Here is a 22,284-nt window from a genome sequence, read left to right as displayed (position 1 = left end):
CTCCTCCTCCTCCTCCTCCTCCTTCTTCTTCTTCTTCTTCTCCTCCTCCTCTATCTCTAGAAAGTCTCTTCCCTCAAGTAAGGGAAAGGTTCATCCCTGCTCTCAGGAATGGAAGTTCAAGGGTGGGTTTCACCCTAGAGGGCATTCCTCTCTTTTGAAGTCACGACCACAGTGCAGGTTGAGAGGGCACGTGTGCCCAAGAAATGTCGTTGATGGACTGGATTTTCCCTATTTGTCCTTGGGGAAAACAGTCTTGGTAGAAAGCAGAAAGATGCAGGGAAAAGAGGAAGAGGGAGAAGCAGAGGGGGCCCATGGAAGGAAAGGGAAGATGAAGATGGACACACAACAGAGAAGAACGGAGCACTGTGGCCGGGTGTCTCCCGATCGGCAGACGAACGAGTTGGCAGCACCCCCGCACAGCGCACAGTGGTGAGGCCAGGGCGCACCTGCCTCCATACCCACCTCCATGGGGTACGGCGCGCTGAACTCCACCTCAGCCAGATTCCAGGCAGCACTCCCTGGCTGGCCCACTTTCCAGATTTCCTCGTAAAGGCCGGCCCCATCCCGAGTATAGAGGGAGAAGCTATTGTCATTCCCCTGCTGGAGTTGGTAATAAAACGACAGGCAGCCGGACATGGGGGCCGTGGTCTTCGGGGAGATGAGCTGCGCCACCTCCTGGAAGTGCTTGACATACACCGAGTCCACGTACATGTAGTGGCCTGAAAATCACACGGACAGGACACGCAGTGTAAGACGGGCTGGGAGGGGCGTGGTTGCAGGTGACACAGTGCGATGCTGGGATTGACTTCAACACAATCCAGGGGCAGGGGTGGCAAGGACGTGGAGGAGTTATGGCCACAAGACGTTTGACCAGGGGTCCACGGGTATTGGGCTGGAAGGGGAGTGTGAGGAGTTCAAAGGTGCTCTGCTAAATCCAAGCCAAGAACTGTCCGTTCTCTTTGCCTCACTTGTGGTTGAAGTAAAATACACATATACGAAGTACTGGAATTTTCACAAGCTGAACGCAGCTGTGGAAAGAACCAGAACATGACCCCAGGAGGCCCCCCTCCTCCCAGGCCTTCTGTGAGTTACAGGATTTCCAAGAACATACCAAGCATACCATCTGTTCCTAAAGGGGCACAGAGGGACCTACCTTCCTGTACATCTTTACAATATACACAAAAAGTCAGCGAGTCTTCTTTGAGCAAAACTAAGATTTTTGACTTCGAACTGGATGACAAGCTTCGCCTCTTTAACAGAACATGTAGCCACGGTTGGGATTTGGGAGGTTGGACTTGGGACACCGCTCTTGGCGAGGTCTTGGTGGGCTCTGGGCCTGGAGGCTGACCTCTGTTAGAGGCATTTTGGTGAAAGAGAGGAACCAGGAGGCCAGAATGGGGGGAGCCTGGATTTGGCATTGAAGAGACCTGAGGTCGAGTCCTGCTGGGACCTCAAGCAAGTTACTGAATATCTCTGGGCTTCAATGTCCTAATCTCTACAGGGAGAACCAAATACTTCCCTCCTGGGGCTAGTTCGAGCATTACATGAGATTATGCATGTGACATGCTTAGCGTGGGCTTGGCACATTGTAACTGCCTAACGCAATTACAATGAACTAAAGGAATGTCATTAATGATTTTGGTACCATGGCTTCCCCATTGTCTGTTCCGTGTAAAGAGTCATTGTCATTATTGGCAATTAAAGCTGCAGTGATGGAGGGCTGTATTGTAGCTTTGATAGAATGACCTTTCTATTTGTAAGTTCAGAACAACTACAGCTTAGTATCTTTGTTTTATTGCATGGTGCCTGATTAGTAACAACTCCTTGTATCCTCAGCACACTAGCACTAAGGGTAGTAGGAAGACCATATACCTGCATAGACCGGACACCTGCTTTACATCTCGCACAGCACATGATTATTTAAAGCACAGATAGTCTCAGAAAGGTCCTTGCCTCAAATGGCAGAGGGGAGAGGTGGGTAAATCAAGGCTCGCTTTCTCCTGGCGGCAAATTGTTCGACCCCCCTGAATCACCTCCCTTGTTTAACTATAATTTCTCTTATAGTTAGACAAGACATGCAACCGTGAATGAATAGAGATCACAAACTCAGATGACCAAGGGGCCAACATGATCAAGTATACCACTGAGGCGGAGTGGGTTCTGGGAGGAAATCGAGGGATGCATTCGTTGCCAACATCTGAAATCATATTTCATCAGCAACGAGAAACAGCAATCAAGCTTCTGTTCGGAAACATCGGAAAATCGGGTTGCGCTGAACCCACATTCCGAGCTGCCACCACCAGCGGGTGGCCCAGAGTGGCAGTCCCCACCCCTTGTGGGCTGCACTCTCTAGCTCAGGACTGAGTGTATCCATCCCTCTGCTCCCAGCTGGTGCCCCGACATCCAGCCCGGCACCTCAGGCTTTTCCCACTGAAGCTCAAAATCTAAATTTTCATAGCAAATCTATCCATTTCAAAATGATACCCCCTATCTGAGTTTGCTAGGGTTGCTATAATGAAGTACCACAAACTAGGTGGCTGAAACAACTGAAATTGATTCTTTCTCCCCAGCTCAGGAGGCTAGAAGTCCCAGATCAAGGTGTCAGCGGGATTGGTTCCTTGTTCCAAGGACCGTGAAGGAGAATCTGTTCCAAGGCTCCCTCCTATCATCTGGTGGTTTGCTGGCAATTTTTGGCCTTCCTTGGCTAATAAAGCTCTGCCTTCATATTCACATGGTGTTCTCCCTTTGTACAGGTCTCTCTCTGTGTCTAAATCCGCCCCCCCGCCAACTTTTATAACCACACTAGTCATATTGGATTAGGGACCTACTTCGGTATGACCTCATCTTAACTAATCACATCTTCAACAACCCTACTGCCAAATAAGGTCACATTCTGAAGTCCTGGGGGGCGGGGGGCGGTTAGGACTTCAACATATGGTTTGGAGGAAACAGTTCAACCCATAACACCCACCACTGCAATTTTTTAAACTCTGTCTCTGCCAAATAAGCATATCTGCAGGCTGGAAACAGCTGAGGGGCTCTCACTTTGCTGACTCTGGCAAGGGATTTTAAAGGACGAATCAGAATGTCAGACTGAACAGAATCAGAGAAACTCTGAACCGGAAGGAAGGCCATGCCTCCCCCACCCAAGCTCCAGTGCCCACGGGAGCACTGCGGGGGGAAGGGGGGACAGCCAGCCCCCCCAGAATACTTTACTAATAGAGAACACATGCGACCAGCCAGCCTCCATAACACCCCTTTGCTCACCGAGAGCTCTTGCGTCAGAGGCAGAGAGGGAGTGTTGAATGCTCTTTGTAACCTGTCTTCCAATGAAACAGAATCCCTTTCCAAGATATGTGTGTGGGGGCTGGGCCTGGGTAGAGGAGAGACCTAATATTTTGTTTCCTTGGTTCTTCATTGTGGGGGCCATGGAGGTGGCATGTGACCCCCCCTTCAGGTGAACTTGCTACAGGGAGCACAGCTGGCTGACAGCTTCCAGCTGCCTCACCTCTGGACCCACATCAGCGCTTGTGCCAAGGCCAAGTACACTGGGCTGTTCTCAGCTGGTGACTAGGCAGAACAGGATTAGCAGAGCGGGGCCATTCCGCCTGAGGGGGGCTCTTCAGCAACCCTCCCCCCCAGCCTGGCCTTTCCCTCCCAGGTGTCAGTCTCCTCTGCTGTGCTGGAGGCCCTCCCTAGCCAGCGCCACGTTATGACTTTTGTGGGCCCTAGGCCCTTTGGCCGCTGTGGGTCCATGCCTCCTTAAAAAATATTAAGCATTCTATTTTATGACTGCGTTGGTATAAAGATGAACATAATTTAGGCCGGACTGATTATTTTATTTGTTATTAGCACGTTCACTTTTTTTCTTCCGATTTTAGAATAAATAAGATGAAAACATTCTCATGGACCCTAAAAATGTCCTGGCCCCTAGGCACTGTGGCTACTCTGCCTAACAGATACATTGACCTGGGCCCCAGTGACTCCAGCTCTCTCCTCCTTATCCTTCACGGCCGATAAATCTCTTCCTCACCCAGTCCAAGCTTAGGGTCTTCTTCCTGGAGGACCCAAACTGACGCAGCCACGAAGGGGGAACTCACTCCACCGAGGGTGAGGAGCACCTCCAAGACGTCTGGGAGATTCTCGGAGAATCCAGAAGACGTCGCAATCCACTTGGAGGCATTCATAATACTTGCAGAGTGCGCGGCAACTGGGCTTACAGAAATGTCCCTGTCCCATTAGGAACCCATCTTCCTCACAGCTGACAGATATCTGACAGTCTTCTTTAAAGGCCAGTTACTCACCCGCTGTGTGGATGCTATTTTAATTCCTGAATTTGCCGGTAAAGTGCTTCATTAACAGCTCATGCACAAGGGAGCCAAAGTCACATTTCTGATCCCAAAACCATCCAGCAAACACAATGTGATGTGCCCACAGTGAGTCAGAGAGGCTGCTGGTGCTGAGACCAGGACTGCTGACACCAAGTCTCCTCTGGAGCCACTAGACTAGACCACATTCTGTTGCTTACCCCCCCCCCCCCCCCATCATTCAGTTGTTGCCAAAGTTAGATACTATTTACCGACAATCTGAGTAAGACTTTCTCACTGGGAAACCAAAGGTAGCTGGCTCATCTCAGCTGAAGGGGTGGGGATGACTCAGAAATCACCAGGTGTCTGCCCAGGATGCCAGGCTGGAGGAACAACACCCAGCCCAGGCTCAGTATCATTGGATATGACCGATGCTGAGGAAGAAGAGCAGATGTTTGGGTGAATGCAGGCACCGTTTTGTGCACCTTTCCAAGGGGAATGAAGAAGTGGGCCTGGAATCCTTGGGAAATTATGTCTCTCATGCTTGGTATTATGAGAATGTTCCTGCCCAGTTCAATGAGGCCAAACTTCCTATCTGGCCCAGGGTTCTAGGGCCTCCAGAATACCTGGGAGAGGCAATTTATCCAATCCTTTCAGTAGGACGAAACTAGGTATTGGTGGACCCTAGATGTACCAATCCTATAACTAACCAAATCTTTGGGGGGGATCCTGCAGGCCACAAAGATTTGTAAGTATTCAGACTTTAACTGTAAATGAAAGAGTCTATGAAGGGGCCATGAGTTCTCCAGACAATTAAACATCGAGAAGTTCACTGCCAGTCCCCTGGTCATTGCTGCTTACTCAGACTCGTGGAGCCAGTCTATCCTTCCCTAATTCTGGATTATACACAAAGAGGCTTCAGCTTCTAGGGGAAAAAAAAAACCAAACAAACAATTTCCAATTCTGTCGAAAGATCAAAATCTCAGTGATGCCAGCCAAAGGCTCCATCTGGGATCATGCCCGCGGTGACGGCACATGATTACTTGCTTCCCTTTATGTAGCAGCCCACTGTAGTTTCGCTCAACGGTTCATGTGCAACCAGGGGGTCTCTTTTAGGCAGCCATTTTCCCTTGAATTAGGAAAAAAAAACTTTGAGGGCAGTTCCTGAACTTTTATTTTCAAACAGTCTGGCTACCCCGCATTCCACAAAAATCGATGCCAAGGCATCCTCTGACTCAGCTGGGACTCGGCCTTGTCCGCCATGCTTGTGCTCTAGTTGTGACATGTGTCTACATCCGTGTCATGCTGTCTCCTGGGTCAGGGGGGAAGCACTGTCTGAAGAAACACAGGCCAGCTGGAAAACCCCACTGGTCTACTGCCGCCGTGAGGAGACAGCACCCAAATCGGGAGGTCATCATGCCTGCTCGCCCCGTCTACCATCTACGAACCCAACACTCATCTTCGTGGATCTTTGGTTCTAAGGGTTTGGGTAAGTTTCACTACAGTAGAGTCAGGCTCTAGTCTTTTTATACAGCTTTCAGAGATGACAGAAATGTAATAAATGGGCACAAAGTGGGATGTCTCCTAGTGTCTGCTAAGAATTCAGTGCCAAGAGCGATGGGTGACAAGTACTGCTGCTCTGTGGTACCCTCCCATCCCTGTGGCCTATGTTACATTGTGGCAACCGGGGGTCTAAGCCAACCCCACCAGGCTGATCCCACCTCTGCCCTCCAGCCTGAATATATAAGGCCAAAGAAGGATCCGAGAGATCGTAGACAGAGTCTCTTTGGCGACAGGTGTCCCGGAGCTAACCCGTCGTGGGTTTTCTTTTGACCCCCCCCAAGGGAACAGCAAGGGATAGCTTCCCCTTTCTTATTCTGATCCAAGAGAAGAGGCTTAAAGGAACCAGGTGTGGAGAGAGTGGAGGAGGGAAACCACCCTCTAACCTCACCCTGACCCACACTTGCAGAAATTCCCGAATTCTTCAACTGCCCTGGGCCTCAAGAGAGGAGGGTGCTCAGGGGTTTCTTGGGAGAACTTAATCACTGATAACTGGGGTTTGCGGGGTACAAAGGCTGGTGCCTGGCTCTTGGCTGTATACATCTAGAAGCAAGACGTCTGTAGGGACCTGTGGGGGCAGAGTGGAGAGAAAGGATTTTGTGGCCAACAAGTAGTAACTTTCAGAGTCCGGTGGGGAAAAGATTTGAGTTTTCCCTTAGCCTAAGTGGGCAACTCAGAAGGGGCTAGAATGTCTTGAAAGGACTCTTCTCAAAAGAACTGCATGCAGGTGGTAACTCCAACAGGGGCTGGCGTGGTGTAGCATTGCTTCTAGGTGCTAAAGGGACTCACAGATGGCCAGCTGGAGAGTGCATCATCCCTGTCTGGGAGTAGTGAGGTGGGGTTCCCCACTGGCAGTGAGAGAAATGGGCAGCACGTGGCCACCTGCAGTATAAAGGTCATGAACTCCAGCTTCAACAGCACTGGTCACATAAGATCCTTTGTCCCCTTCCCTTCCTTTTCTGTTCTACTGTTACACCTCCTTCCAACCCTGAAGGAACAAGCAGCAGCACAGGGAGTGGGAGAAGAGGAAGGGGGAGAGCCAAGGAAGTATGAAGAGAAATAAAGCCCAAACCCTTCTCTTTATGGCTCCACCATGCTTTGGTGGGGGAGATTTGAATCGGATGAGATGCTGGAGTTTTGACTGGACTGAACTGAACCCCTGAAAAGGAGGCTGTTAGTTCATACTTGAAAGTGCCCAGAAAGCTAACATAAGTCATCCAAGGACAGGGAAAGGTGAATGACAGAGCCTGCACAAAGGTGATGGTGAGAAAATTCATAAAGTTGCTTCCCTACTGAGAGCGTATGCAAGGAACCAAATGGATCAATGCAGAGAGTAAATGAACAGTGCTGTTAAGAGGATGCTTGAGCTCAGTCTGAACTGAAAGGAGAAGAGAATGCCGTGAATTATGGAAAGATGCTCCATCCACCTCACAGCCTTGGAGGGAATAAAATCATTCTGATCTTAGTTTAGGTTTTGAAACCTTGCTCAACTCCCCGAGTGGCACCCTAAGCACATATGATTTTTAAGATCTCAGCAAAGAAACTGATTTCCCTCCTTATTTTCCCAGTAATTATCTTCTTTTGGCCAAGGCAGGTAGGAAACAGTAATGATCTGGGCTATCAGTAGGTTACCTCCTGAAAGATTTTTGTTTCACTTCATAAAATATTAACAGAGAAAAAAAATCCATATGTGACGAATCGGAATTGGGCGACAAAAAGAAGGATAATATCCCATCCCCTCCAATATTCCCAAGATGTCCCACAAGAGCTCTGACTGCATTATTAGCCATTTCCACCCTGAGACAAACATTTGGAGACAGAGTGCTCATTTGAAAAACTTGACTCATGGTTTGGGGTTAACTGTTAAAAATACATGGCCAAAAGCAGGAAAATTCATATACGCATTGCATTTTTCAGACACCCCATTCACTCTTCCTTCTTCTATGACACAAAGGCCAGAGCCCTCCAGGGAAGACGTCCCTCAACCTTTTGCGTATCTCTAAGCAGGCACATGGCTTTGCTCGCCCCTCCGTTCACCTCCCTGGTTTTTCCCTGAAAGCAAAGGCATAAGCTGCTTCCAGTATATGAATGAACATGAGATGAATTTTTTTTTTTGAGCAAAATCTGCTGCTGTGGGCAGACATCTGAACCATTTAATCTTTACTTTGCCACCCAAATTGATAGAGCTCAGGAAAAATCAATATACCCAGCTGAAGGCAAATGTACGAACAAAGGCAATCCCTCTCTTATTCAGAGCACTGGAGGATTTTTTGTTTTTTGTGTTTTTTTTTTTTGTTCCCCCAAGAGCGATTCTGGTCAAAACTCTGAGTCCTATGGGCTTTTCAAGGAAAATATCTGAGAATCTCTAGAACTCATCTGTTTTAGCCCCATCTCCTATAGGAAGAAGTCTTATATAGGAGTCCACGTGGGAGGAGTGTGAGAGAGTGTGTGTGTGTGTGCACGCATGTGTATACACGTGAATTGGGTGAGGAGGAAATGGTTGTCTGGCTACAACTGGCCAAAATATCAGTGTAAAAGTTCAAGAGGAATTGGAAAGAAATAGCAGAGACCTGGGAGAAACGAGTAGAATGTAGGCACCCAGGCTTCTGGCTATGAGCAGGAACATAATCTAGGTCTAGTGCTACTCTGCCATCATCTTATATCTCGGCATTCTCAAATACTCCCCAACCACAGAATAAAGTATCCACCCTCAGGCCTGTATACATTTGCATATGCTGTACTTCTTATCCATCTAGCCAAATTCCAGTTCTGAGATGACTTCTTCTAGAAAGCTTTCCCTGAACCCCAAAACCAAGGTGATCTTTCACTTTTCTGTGGTCCCCTATCTTTTATTTTACATCTCTGTTAGTCATGCATCATTGTGCATGTTTACAGAGCATTTTGGTATTTGAATAATTTGTGCACTGTCATAATATAAATTAACATAGAATTGTATTAAAGGCACTGAGAAGTCCTGAAATAAAGAAGTCTGTTTAGCTTTCTTTAGTTAGGGTTTCCCCAGTTTATTTTTCCCCCCAGTTACAATGAGTGGTGAATTTAGAGATTTTGATGTACAGCATTAGGAGTAAAACACTAGAACTCAAAGGCATCTTAGAGATTATGGAATTCAAATTCTTCATTTGCAAACAGGTCAGTGGAGACCCTGAGAAGTCGAGGGACTGCCCAAGGCAATCTGGCACTTGGATAACTTGGCTTGGAGCACAAGTGTTGAACTCCTAGCCTGGTCCTCTTTCTCTGTCCCTTGTTGACACAGATGTGGGCAGAATGTTCCATGGTCACAAATGAGAGTGAGGAAGGTCTAGGGCTGATGCACTCCTCAGAGAATGGATGACATTCAAGTGACACAGTCAGATGGATGATCTGTCAGTAGGACACAGATCTGCTGCCTCTCCCCGGAAATAGGTGTTCTCCCTAGCCAACTGGTCCTCATCATCATTGAGGATAAAAAATGATATGGGAGCCTGCGGTCTCAGTCAGTGGAGCATGTGACTCTTGATCTTGGGGTCGTGAGTTCAAGCCCCACGTTGGGTATAGAGATTACTTAAAAAAGAACATCTTTTAAAAAAAGAAAGAAAAATGATGCACTGAACACATAGTCATTAAATCATGATATTGGTTACTCAGAGGATCTGACTCTGGAACTAATTTTTAAGTGATTTGGGGAAAGTTCTCCAACACTTCCCCACATTTAAGTTTGGACACCTGTGATAATGACCCCAGGGATTAATACAATCTTCCAAGATTCTCTCTACTCCCTGTACTATATTCTTAAGATATGGCAGAATGTTATGTAAGTTGTCCTATTCCTTGAAACAAAGCTTTCAAGAGTTGGTAACATTTTTTTTTAATTTTTAAAATACTTTATTCATTTGGGAGAGAGACAGAGAGAGCACAGCGAGGCAGAGGGAGAGGGAGAAGCAGGCTCCCCGCTAAGCAGGGAGCCCAATGTGGGACTCGATCCCAGGACCCTGGGATCATGACCTGAGCCGAAGGCAGATGCTTATCCAACTGAGCTGCCCAGGTGCCCCCATTTTGTTGTTTTGAATGAACCCAGTTGTTATTTAAAATACTCATGCAGATTCATGGACTAATCTGTCATGCTAGGTTATCACCCACTCCACGCATGACACTTACAGTGCTTCCTACAATGGCCACAAGTGGAGATGGGCTCTCTGTCTGTAGAGCCAAAATATGGAGATATATATAGAGAGAGAACTCCAATCTTTTGTCATTTCCAAAAGTGCTAACCCTTACTTTTAGAAGAAGGAAGTGAAAATGTTTTGTCTTTTTCTAATCTCAATTATTTATGTAAGTGACCTTAGATGTACCTAAAGAAATCATTTCTGGGGTATTTTTAGTTCTCTTGTTCTACCATTTGGTCCTCTGTTTACTGAGATAATCACTGTCTGGCTAACCAAACTAAATACACTGCTGTGATCGCATCTCTCCTTGCTCAAAGACCTCCAAAGGCCTCCTGTTGTCAACAGGGTAAAGTTAAAATCTCTTTCCTGGCACTTGAGGCCTTTTAGAAGTTGCCCCTACACTGCTTTCCCAATCATATCTCTCCCTCTGGTACCCTTGTGATTGCTACCATGTATCACGGCTCCAGCCCTCTCCTGTCTCTGCCTGTCAAAGTTATAACCATCCCTCAACGCAGTTGACTTCTTTCATCATCATGTCTTCTTGAACGTCCAAGCAGTTACGTGATCTCTCTTGTCTCTGAATACCCAGCACTCTTCTTTTTTTGATGTAAATGGGGGGACCACTCTTAGAGCACTTGACACATGCTACCTTGTCTTACACCCATGTGTGATAGAAATCCTTTTCCCTTTCTCGAATGTATGTTCTTTGAACCTGGGCAAGGACCATAGGGAATGTGCCATTTTATTGCTGTTTTCCCAACCAGACCCAATACAGGGTCAAATGAATGAAAATGCTAGATCCAAAGTTGGATTTGTCTTAAACAGGTAAGCCCAGGAGACTCCAACCTTTTACTATATGGTTACTTATCAACATTTTGTTGTAAGAAGCCTGGACATGTTGAAAAAGAAAAGGAACACATAAAATGAAGTTTGCAAAATAGAAGTTGGCTAACTGGGCCTGACCTGAAGATGTGTTTTGTTGGCCCATGCAGTGTTTTTAAAGAAAATATTTACCAGGGCGCATGGGTGGCTCAGTAGGTTAAGCATCTACCTTTGGCTCAGGTCATGATTCTGGGGTCCTGGGATAGAGCCCAAGTTGGGCTCACTGCTTAGCGGGGAGTCTGCTTCTCCCTCTCTCTCTCTGCCGCTCCCCCTGCTCGTGCTCATGCATGTGTGTGTGTGTTTGTGTGCTCTCTCTCTCTCAAACAAATAAATAACATCTTTTTTAAAAAAAGAAAATATTTACCAACTTTAAAAAATTAGGGAAATTTCACATAAACCCCCTGCCTTCCTGATTACCTTATGAAATCAAAAGATCTGCCCCCTGGAACTGCATTCTCACATGGCAGTAATTAATTAGAGCTTTGTACAGGGTCTGTGCTCCCTAGTTTGCCACACTCCTCTCCCAGCCCACATGTCACTCACTTTATAACATCTGCCTGGCTCCTTTAGAAAATTGAATGTGAGAGTCTGGATATACTAGGACCAGTCTCAGGATGGAGACTGTCCAGAGCCAAGATAAGCTGCAGGATGGGCACTTTAAAAAAAGAGTCAGAGACAAGGTTACAAATATTCACATGAAAAGAAACTACCATGAACAAGGAATAATGTAAAGAACCATAAAAAGTTGCCAAGTCTTCAGGCTTGGGGACACATTGTCCTTGTCAACAATTTATTAGGACTGAGCAGATGACCTCAGTATCCACACAGCAGCGGATCAAACTAGGAAAAAGGACAGTTTGCAGCAGAACCAAAATTCCTATTCTTGCTCTTGATGGAGTCAGTTACCAGAATCTTCTCGCTAGTCAACAAGCCCTTGGGGTTGAGGACTGGAGCGTCTTGCAACTATGGGGAGACCCTGGAAGCTTCCCAGGGCCCAGGTGAAGGCTGTCATAATCCTTAGGAAGTAAGCCTTTGCCCATGTCTCCCATCTGTGGAAACATGCTCCTTAGAGTGGACTCATCCCCAAGAACCTCTCTCCTCTCCATTTCCCTGCAGAGTCCAGCCCCCTTGGCCGCTAGGTGGCCCTGTTGCTTTCAGGATTCACCACTGGGAATTGGGGCTCACCCCAGGGCCACTTGGGAAGTTCTTAAGGACTGTTTCCCATCACTCGATCTATTTTTAGTGAAAAGCAACCTAGGATTATTCCCGCCCTGCCTTTAGGGATAAGAAATACAGAACAACAAAGTGATAAGAAAGTAAAGCATAATATGGAAATGTGAAAAGAGCAAGACCAGCTCACAGGTGAAGAAAAGCCTTTAACTGGGTGGCCTTGTCCTTAGTTACAGAGCTCCTATCCACGGTCCGTCTCAAACTCACAGCCCGGCCCGGCCTTCCTGCTCTTCCACCAGGCCTCCCGGTCCCTACTCACTCTCCTGTCTCCCTTCTCTGTTGACAGGGCCAAAGTTAGGTCAATGGAGGGGGCAGGAGGGGAAGGCGGAAACACTCCCCCTGGGAAAAGGACTCCATCTGTCCCCAGCTCACCCAGTTCACTCTTGAAGGTGTGATCCTGCAGGAGAACGGAAGGGGAGTTTCGAATGTTTCCTCCTCCAACAAACCAGTTCACGTTGGGGTTCCAGTGATTCACAAAGCCACAGAGATGATTTTCTTCAAAGTCACATTCTGGCAGAAGAGAAACGAAAATGCACACGATCACACCTAGGTATATACCCCTACTCACTGCGGGGATTGCTCTTCCGTATTCAGATATGTTTCTCATTCCCCTTGACCACTGGAAGCTTTGTACCAGGATCCCTGGACAATGCTGGAAAGTGTAATTCATCCTTGCTTCTTTGGATGATGGCCCTGCCACTGACTAGCCATGTGAATTGTAGCATGACCTCTCCTGGGCTCTGTGCCTTCATCTGTGAAATGAGGGGAACGTTCCCCCCGCACAGGACTGTCCCCACATGGAGCCAGATGTGTGGTTAATGCCTGGTGCCTCAGCCACCTCTGCTTCAAAGCCCTATTTGGGACCATCCTCTTAGCTCCAGAAACTGTGTCTGCCACCCTTCTGGTAGCCCATATCCCCATCCCCTTCTCTCCTGATGGTAGACGAGATACCAGGGCTAAAGGACATGTTTCCTAGGTGCTAACAGCCTCTGCTTTTCTTATTAACAAGAAACAGAACAGGCAGGGGAGGCATAGCCTAGGCTCTGGGTCCTTCTGCAGCTCCTCAGTGGAGAAGAGAGAGAAAATAAAGAGACTTCACCTCCCACCCTCCGCCATTTAGGAGCACGGACATGTTTGCACAGATAAATTGTTCCCAGTCAACAGACTCCTCTAGTGGGAATGAGAAGCTCACCAACAGCGAGCCTGTACTGACCCCTATAATCATCAACTACAAATATGAAGTATGATTGTCCTGGCCATCTCCCATTACCCCTCCAGAGCCCACCCCCACCATTTTTTCACTCCAGCGGTAGACCTGTATGGACTGTGTCACTGGCCTCCCCTGCCTTCTGTCTTCCTGTTGGATTCGACCGATGGAAAGTAGGAGGAGAACAAGCCTCCAGCTTCTTTCCTGCCAGGTTGCCATGGGTTGGCTGTGTCCCTCTCCTGAGGACACAGGTCCTATCAGGGAGCCCTCCCCACACAACCATTGGCTCCAGTGGCCCCCACCCCTTGCCCTCATGGCTGATGAATCATCGCTCTCACTAGTCCTGGATTACTACCTGTGCTTTTGCTGGTTTCCTTCACCCACCCACACCTTTGTAGCCCCTAATGAGTCTTCTTCTTCCTGCCAGGACCCTGATTGATATAGTTATCAATGTGTTTTTACATTAGCAATCACTGAAAAACTTTAAGGTTTTTATCTGCAACTTTTCCACTGCAGCATCTGCCATGCAATACCCCTGTTCCATGCCAAAGCCTGCTGAAGAATAAAATAGAAAGCAAAATAGTCCTGAACGTGCCAGGTACTATTCTAAGCACTTTAACTGAATTAACTTACTCAGTCCTCGACATGGTCCCACGAGGTAGGTACTATTATTAACCTCATTTTATAGATGAGGAGACAAGCAAAGAGAGAGCACAGAAAGGAAGGCGAGAGGACTGTGGGATCAGGCATCTCAACAAGATGAAAGTATTGGCACTCCTTTTTTTTTTTTTTAAACAAACCAGAAGCCACGGAGTGATTTGAAGAGAGGAAATTTACATTTTTTAAGTGCCCAGCGCTGGGCCAGTCACCTTCATACCTATGATCTCATCAGTCCCCACATTATTCCTACGAGGGAAGCATTTTATATCCATTTTGCAGGTGGAGAAACGGAGGCTGCGGGGCGCGGGGAGTTGAGGAGCCAGCAGGTGGCGCTGCAGCAGGCCCGTCGGACTGGTGGGTGGGCTGTCCGAGGCGCACCTGCCGGCGGGAGGGAGCTACCAGGGGGCGCATGGGTCTAATCCCACTGTATCTTCAGAACATGGTCACGTTTTCTTCCCTCGTGCTTTCCTTCACTTGCCTTAGTATCATCCTTGGAAGGTCAAAACAGAGAAGTGAGAGTCAGGGAATTAGCAAAGTCTCTTTTTTATTCAGAATTGTCTTTGACTCTTCCTCTTCCTCTCCACAGCCACTCAACCTCCAAAGGGCCATCAATGCCGAAGAATCTCGCAGTCTCCCACCTTTTCCCTATTAGAGCCCAGCGCTGGGCCTTCGTTATGTCTGATCTGTAAGGTTACAACCACTTGCTGGGGGTTTTCCTCTCCTACGTATTTATTTTCCTCGTTTCCAAGTCCCTTTCCATGGGGCCGCCAGAGTCACCATGTGAGGACATGGCCGCAGGCACCCTCCTCTGCTGACTTTCAGCTTTGAACACCGGCCAACCACAGAATCATCCACCCTCTTCAGCCGGGACCCAGACTCTTCCCGAAGCCTCGCTTGGGTCCTGATTCGCACTTGAAACACCCTCCTCAGCTTCTGGCCGGCGCCTGAGCACACCCTGTGCTTCCTCCACCCTGGGCTCTGCCCACAGAGAGTTCTTCCCCTCCTCCCCTGGACCTGCACTTCACCGAATTCCCCTGCTTCCTGCAACCGCAGCTCAAATGCATCCCTGGTGTTCAGTGCTGCCCGATGTCCTGTCCTCCTCCTCCCTGCACCTCCACAGCCTGCCCTGGCCTCCAGGAGCGCCCATCTTATAGAGAAATAGCACCAACGGCAGACAAATAGAAGGTGAGCGGCCACAGGGCACAGAGGGGCCAAGGTGTATCAGAGAGAAATGGAGTAAAATGAGCAAAGAACGGAATACGAAGCCTGCTTTTCTGGCTGAAGCTGAGCTCACAGCAAACCGGAAATTATCTTTACTAGCATATGTTGAGGTTCAGGTGGCAGCTCAGGTTACACAGACAGGAGCAACATACACCATTCAAGTGAACCTCGAGAAGCATGTAAGCTCCGGTGCATCATGCACTGACTTCCATAAAACACCTTGCCTTTAGGACTGGTTCAGTTCCCTCTGGCAACAGATTTTAGAAGAAGATTCACAATTCACATTCCAATACAATGAGGACGAAACCCACTTACCAATACAGTAGCTGGTTGTCATCTTGATTTCAAAGAGTGCGATGCTGGCCGTGTTTCCCTGTCCAAGCACACCTTCTATTAAAATCTGCATGACACAGGAGGAAGAAGGGAGTCAGGCTTCCCTAACTCCAAGGAAACACCGTGTTTCCCTGGCTCAGAATTTCAGAGACTAGTCAGGAGCTGTTCAGCAATTCAAGGCAAAGCGAGATTGCTTGTCTCAGCTAATTGCTACTGGATACCAGTCTCACCACGGGCTCTAAGAGAATGTGTGTGTGTGTGTGTACAAGGTGAGCAAGGTGTCCAGTAAAGCTTGGGGCCAACTGTCTTCAAGTGCTATTCCAACCACCCCCTTCTCTAGCGTCTGTGGTGGCCCCAGTTGGCTGTGCATGGGGAGGGGGGCTGGTGCCCTTGGGGAAATGCATTCTGAAAACAGTCAGGGACTCAGGGCAGAGGCCTCAGCGGGGAAGACCCTTGGAGGAGGGGGGAAGCACAATCTGACTTAGCGGTGGGAGACTCCACGTGAGATGGAAGAGGCTCATAAATCAACCTGTAGTTTCTATATTGCTGAACAAATTTGGAAAATTTTACATAAAGAACCGAGGGGAGCATGACAATTTACATGGCTGATTTCAAGCCCTGCTGTGGTTCATCTTTGCTCCCGTTTCGGAAGTATTTGCTTCTCTTTATGTGACTTCAGCCCAGTCTTTGGCAACTATGCTGGGAGATTTAGGATGTGCCCTACTACTGGGCAGACAGTGTGAACTAGAGAGCTCGGACCTCAGTGTTCCTTCCCTCAACCCTCCCTCCTGCCTGATGGGACGGGGAGAGGAGTAGACAGCATTTCAGCACTTTTTGAGGGAGAGAAATGGGATAGGGAATTGAAAAGGGAATTAGGAATGGAGAACGTGTTCGTGAAGGCCCTATTCTTTCCTCCACGACAGTCTCACTACATGTCACACTTGCGTCTCCTTCCCTGCTCCAAACAACATCCAGCTTTGTATTACATTGTCGACCTTCCTCTTCCAACACTTCTGATGCAACAACCACCATCTTTGAAAAGGAATCAGAACACATCCTTTATGTATCTTTCCCTCTTCAAAGTAGCTCCACTTTTCCTTTAACGATAGTGAATGTTTTGTTCAATATTTGTAGCAAACAGACCATTAGGGAGATACCACACACAACTGAGAAAGAGGAAACAAAATGACTAGTAATGAGAATGCTCCCTAAAGCCCATTAGAAAATAAATTTCCATCGAAGAGGTTGGTTTAGGCTCCATTTAGATTCTCACAGAAGTCCCATTTAAGTAGACAAGAAAGAAATCCGGGAAGAAGCTCTTCTAAAGAATAAAGACAATATTAACTTACCAATTATTAATTACTACTATTCTTCTGGGACACATCTCTTATAAAGCAGCACATCCTAACATAGGAGATCAGTAACTTTAGTGGCAGAAATTTTCCTACAATCTCAGAGTCACATAATGCTATATGGTAAGTCAGGCGCCTACATTCTACCTACCTTGAATTTCTTGGAACTGTTTTGTAAATCCAAGCTGGCTATGAGCCAGCTGTCTGAAGGTTCCTTAGCTGACCAAAGCAAGCGATCAAAACTTTCATCTTCAAATCTCACATAGAGGTTCAGCCGGCTGGTGTCTGATGAAGACCCTGGAGACGTGGTTATCTGGTAGACCAGTCGGAGACAGCTCCATTCCTCAGCCTGTAGGTCAGAACTCAGCAGCACGGCTTTTTCCCCCTGCTTGGCAAAGGAGGTGTCCACATAAATGTAGTGGCCTGGAAAGAGAAAGGAGCACCGGGAAAGGATCAACCTGCTGTTCTCCACTCAGGGAAATACACAACTGTGGTCCAGTGGAGCTAAGGGCAGATACAGCCTGCTGATGCATTGCAGTGGCCTACCGAATGTTGCCTAAACACGGGATCTCTGCCTTCTTGTGAAAAATTAGAAGGTCCCACAACGCTGAGACCATGGTCACATGACACACGACTACAACAGGCTGGAGCTACGTAGTGCTGCCTCTCCAGAAGGTGGCATGGGCACTCCCCACTACTCCCTATTACCCCCTGACACTGAAGCCAAGTGTCTGTTGCCTATTATCATCTCATACCAGGCCCCTTTAGCATGCTGCATTCGTCTTCCTGGCCCCGATATGCATGAACGTTTGAGAACTTCAGAACCCAGAGGAGCAGTATGCCTCTGCTGGAGGCAGAATACCTTGGTGGACTCAACCTTCTCTTTCCACAGCTCCCCTCATTCCCAATGATTTGATCTGCATCCAATTTGCATCATTATAGTAGATTGAATTTATTTGGTTGCCTCAGATCTTGGGGCCTAGGCAGATGAAGTTCACTGTCAGCTGATTTTTAAAATTAGGAATAAGACTCTCCTCCTCTAGACTCTTCCACAACGAAATCTCATAGTTTCGATAACTAAATGGAAAAGCATATGCGAAACTTGGAGGACAGGGCACTCACCACTTCCTTCTCCCCCACCCCCTCCTCCTTTCTTTGCCCTCTTTTTGCTCCTCTCCCCTCCTCCTGCCCCCCTTCCCCTATCTTCCTGACGCTGATACGCTGGTATGTGGTACTCTGCTGGCTACACCAGGATATAAAACAAAACTGCTATGAAGAACAGAACAAAACAGATCAGAAGCAAGAGCTGTAACCTGACCTGAGCCTTCGGAATCTGACTCTGGTCAGTAGCTTCCTATAGCAGTGACCCGATCTGCCTGTGTGTCCTGGAGACCCACTGCCTGTGGGACCTGCACTCTCACGCATGCTCAGAGGTTCCCACATTTGTGGCCAGCATCTCACCGGCTGCATTCCATCCTGGGACCACCTCTCCACTCCTTGCATTTTAGGCTCCCCAACACCGAACTCTTACTAGAAAGGCTCTGAAATCCCTCCTTGCTTTGCCTGATCTTCTTCAGCCCCTCCTCCCATGCTCATCACCCCAAACGCCAACCCCAGCCAGGCCCCTGGGCTTTGTGGTGAGTACTGACAGGCCAGAGGAGCCTCAGCTGATGGCCAGCCTCACAGTTAGGGTGCTGTCTTCAGGGAGTCTCGCTGGCCTGCAAAGGGTTTCAAGATCAACATCTGTCTCCAGTGGGCAGTCTTTCAACATAGCGACCACCCACCCAGTACAAATAGCAACTGCTTCTAGATGCCAACCCAGGCATCCCTGTGGGGAAATCTGGCCCTTGCTCTCACTGCCACCATCACCATCACTCCCTGCACAGAGTGAACTCTCACTATGAAGCAGGTGCTGTTCTAAGTGCTTCACATGCATTTCCTAGCTGTGGGGCCTGCTGGGTTTGGAAGCACTAGGCTGGGGCTCTTGAGGACAACTCTTTTTTAAACAGAAAGGGCAGCTTCTCTGTGACATGAGGCAATATATAAGTGCCATCCTCATTTCCTGCTTTCTGTTACTGTCCCCATAGAAGGGACTCGAAGCAGGCTGGTAGTGGGGTGGGCATGATGACTAGGGGAGCTCCTGAGAGCACCTCAAACCTTTTCTGAAGAAGTAGAGAGTTGGCACATGGGGTAAGCAGAGGAAAAAAACAACTCCTCATTGTGTCCGCTGGAGTTTCCCATCCTGGGCCAACCCTGCTGCCCTGCAGGCTCAATTCTCCCCCTCCCTACTGCCTTTCCCACTTCTGGAAGGAAACGACTCACAGAAGTGGCTCTCAAACTTGAGCCCAGAGTCACCCGGGGGCCCTGTGCAAACAGATTGCTGGGCCCACCCTTGAGTTGCCACCACGTAGGTCTGGGGTGATGCTGCAATTCTAACGGATTGCATTTCTGAGAAGTTCCAGGGGATGCTGATGCTGCTGGTCTGGGGACCACATTTGAGAAGCAAAGATTTACAATATCTGCCAGAGAAATAGGACTCATTATTTAGACACCTTTAAAAAAAAAAAAAAAGAATTATTTATTTATTTTGGGGGAGGGAGGGGCAGAGGAAGAGGGAGAGAGAAAGAGAATCTCAAGCTGACTTCCGCTGAGCGTGGAGCGCAACGCAAGGCTCGATCCCACGACCCTGAGATCATGACCTGAGCCGAAATCAAGAGTTGGATGCTTAACTGACCGAGCCACCCAGGAGCCCCCTTTTGACACCTATCTATCAAAGAAAGGACTGGGTACTGTAGCATGTAGAGGAGGGAGGAGACAGTTCCACTTGGAGGTAAAACTCAAAGTTAAGTAAATGTGTGCTGCTGCAGGCTCAGAGAGTCCATCTACTGGTGATTATCTTGATTTTTTCAGTGACTGCCATAAAAAAAAAAAAAAATCTCTCTTGGAGCTAGAGTATTATGCTAAGTGAAATAAATCAGCCAGAGAAAGACAAATATATGATTGCACTCATATGTGGAATTTAAGAAACAAAATAAACGAGCAAAGGGGGAAAAAAAAGAGTGAGAGGCAAACCAAGAAACAGACTCTTAACTATAAAGAACAAACTGAGGGCTACCAGAGGGGAGGTGGCTGGGCGAATGGGGGAGAAAGGTGAGGGGGATGAAGGAGGACACTTGCTGTAATGAGCCCCAGGTGATGTATGGAAGTGTTGAATCACTATATTGTATGCCTGAAACTAATATTACACTAGGTTAACTATCTGGAATTTAAATAAAAACTTAAAAAAAAATCTCTCCTGACATAATCTCTCACTATATCAGATTTTACTATAAGCCTATGCTAATGCTCATATTAAGAACCTTTGAGAGCACATACTATAACAATGTATTATTTAAAATATCTTGATAGTATACAGTATGAAAGCTGGTGCTATTTATTGAGAGATCTTGATATCTCAGCCATAAGTGTTGGCTATTTCAAAACATTGGGATTTTGCATGTAAACTAGAGACCTCAAATTTCTTTTCAGGCCATGCTGTGTAAGTGTGCCTACTATCTGCATTACAACCCACCCAGATTTATCTCCCTAACTGATTCTGCATTCACAGCAGAATAATGCATTTTCCCAGATTAAAGAATGAGCTCAAGTGTTGCCCACCTCCTCTACTAACTTTGCCAAGCTCAAGAAAGATTTTCTTAATTAGTTACTACTTTTTTTTTCTGCCTTGCCTGGATATAGCCTCAGAATCCTTCTAAACAGTGTTCCATGTAGCCACTTACCAATCAATCTGAGTTAGTACTTGAGTTGAAACTATTTGCTTTATCCTTGTTTGTAGCTTCAGTGTCTTTATAAAGAGTTAAATTGAACTAGTTGTAGTCATGTTAGAGTTAAACTAAACTAGAAGGAACATGGTAAATTTTGAAGAAGTTTTAGAAAATGAAGAAAGAATGAGGAAGATATTGATATCAGGGACGGTGCCCTTCCCTGGACTCTCACTAATAAAATCGCTATTCTAGAACAAATTGATACTGTTTTTGGTGAGTTGTTTCTTCTTACTTTATTAAAAAGAATCATTTTACTACTGAGTTAATGAGGTCTTCTTTGTGTGGGAAATATTTCATTTATTCTACACTCAATCTTAGCCAAAGGGCCGAGAAGTGATACATTTCACTTATTCTATCTGGATTGACATCTGGAAGTTAATCTTGAACATAATTTACACACAATAAAATTCACCCTTTTAAAACAATTCAGTGGTTTTTACTATACTCACAAAATCCTGCAACCATCACCACTATTTCCAGAATCTTTTCATCACCCAAAAAAGAAATCCCATACCCATTTGTCCCAGCTGCTCCTCTGGGAACCATAGAGTTAGTTTCTGTTCATTTGCCTTTTCTGGAAATTTCAAATGAATGGAATCATATAACATGTGGCCTTTCGTGACTGGTTTTTGTCACTTAGCATCATGTTTTCAAAGTTCACCACACTGTAGCATGTATTAAAATTTCGTTCTTTTATGAGGCTGAATAATATTCCATTTTATGGATATACTGCTATTTAATCACTCATCAGTTGATGGACATGTGGGTTTTTTTTCTACCTGTTGGCTGTTATGAATAATGCTACTATGAACATTTGTGTACAAGTTTTTATGTAACACAAGTTTCAATTCTCCTAGGTATACGTGGAGGAGTAGAACTACTAAGTCAATGATAATTCTACATTTAACTTTGTGAGGAACTGCCAAACTGTTTTTTAAAATGACAACACCATTTACATGTCCACTAGGGATGTATGAGAGTTCCAGTTTCTCCACATGTTCACCAAAGTCTGTCACTGTCCATCTTTTGTTATTACAGCCATCCTAGTAGATGTGAAGAGGTATCTAATTGTGCTTTTGATTTGCATTTCTCTAATAATGAATGACGTAGTGCATTCTTTCATGTGCTTATTGGCCATTTGCACGTTATCTGTTTTTTTGTTTGGTTGTTTTTTTTTTTTTTTTTTTAAGAGCGGTTGGGGGTGGAGGGAGAGAGAATCCTAAGCAGGTTGCATGCTCAGCACGGAGCCTGATACAGGGGGCTCTATCTTGCAACCCTGAAATCATGACCTGAGCTGAAATCAAGAGGTGGATGCTTAACCAACTGAGCCACCCAGACACCCCAGCATATCGTCTTTGAAGAAATGTCTGTTCAAGATCTTCGCTCATTAAAAAATCGGGTTACTTCTTTTTCTATTGTTGAATTGTAAGAGATTATATATTCTAGATCTTATCAGGTACATGTTTTGCAAGTATTTTCCTCCCCATTCTGCGGGTTGTCTTTTCACTTTCTTGATGGTATCTTTTGAAGAACAAAAGTTTTTAA

At 46.7% G+C, this 22,284-nt stretch overlaps 1 protein-coding gene across 1 annotated transcript in view; it reads right to left on the bottom strand.

Moving 5' to 3' along the window:
- The window catches only part of MAMDC2 (MAM domain containing 2), a 138,731-nt gene that overhangs the window by 60,726 nt on the left and 55,721 nt on the right, over positions 1-22,284 (bottom strand). Inside the window, exons 3-6 of the mRNA XM_044920595.1 lie at positions 17,067-17,338; positions 15,546-15,630; positions 12,515-12,652; positions 463-719 (exon numbers count right to left, since the gene is read on the bottom strand). Of these exons, the coding sequence (XP_044776530.1) occupies positions 463-719; positions 12,515-12,652; positions 15,546-15,630; positions 17,067-17,338 (752 nt within the window). The remainder of the gene's footprint in view (positions 1-462; positions 720-12,514; positions 12,653-15,545; positions 15,631-17,066; positions 17,339-22,284) is intronic.

Source organism: Neomonachus schauinslandi, chromosome 13 (assembly GCF_002201575.2).
Source record: "Neomonachus schauinslandi chromosome 13, ASM220157v2, whole genome shotgun sequence".
Classification (NCBI taxonomy): domain Eukaryota; kingdom Metazoa; phylum Chordata; class Mammalia; order Carnivora; family Phocidae; genus Neomonachus; species Neomonachus schauinslandi.
This window is presented reverse-complemented; position numbering and strand designations above follow the sequence as displayed.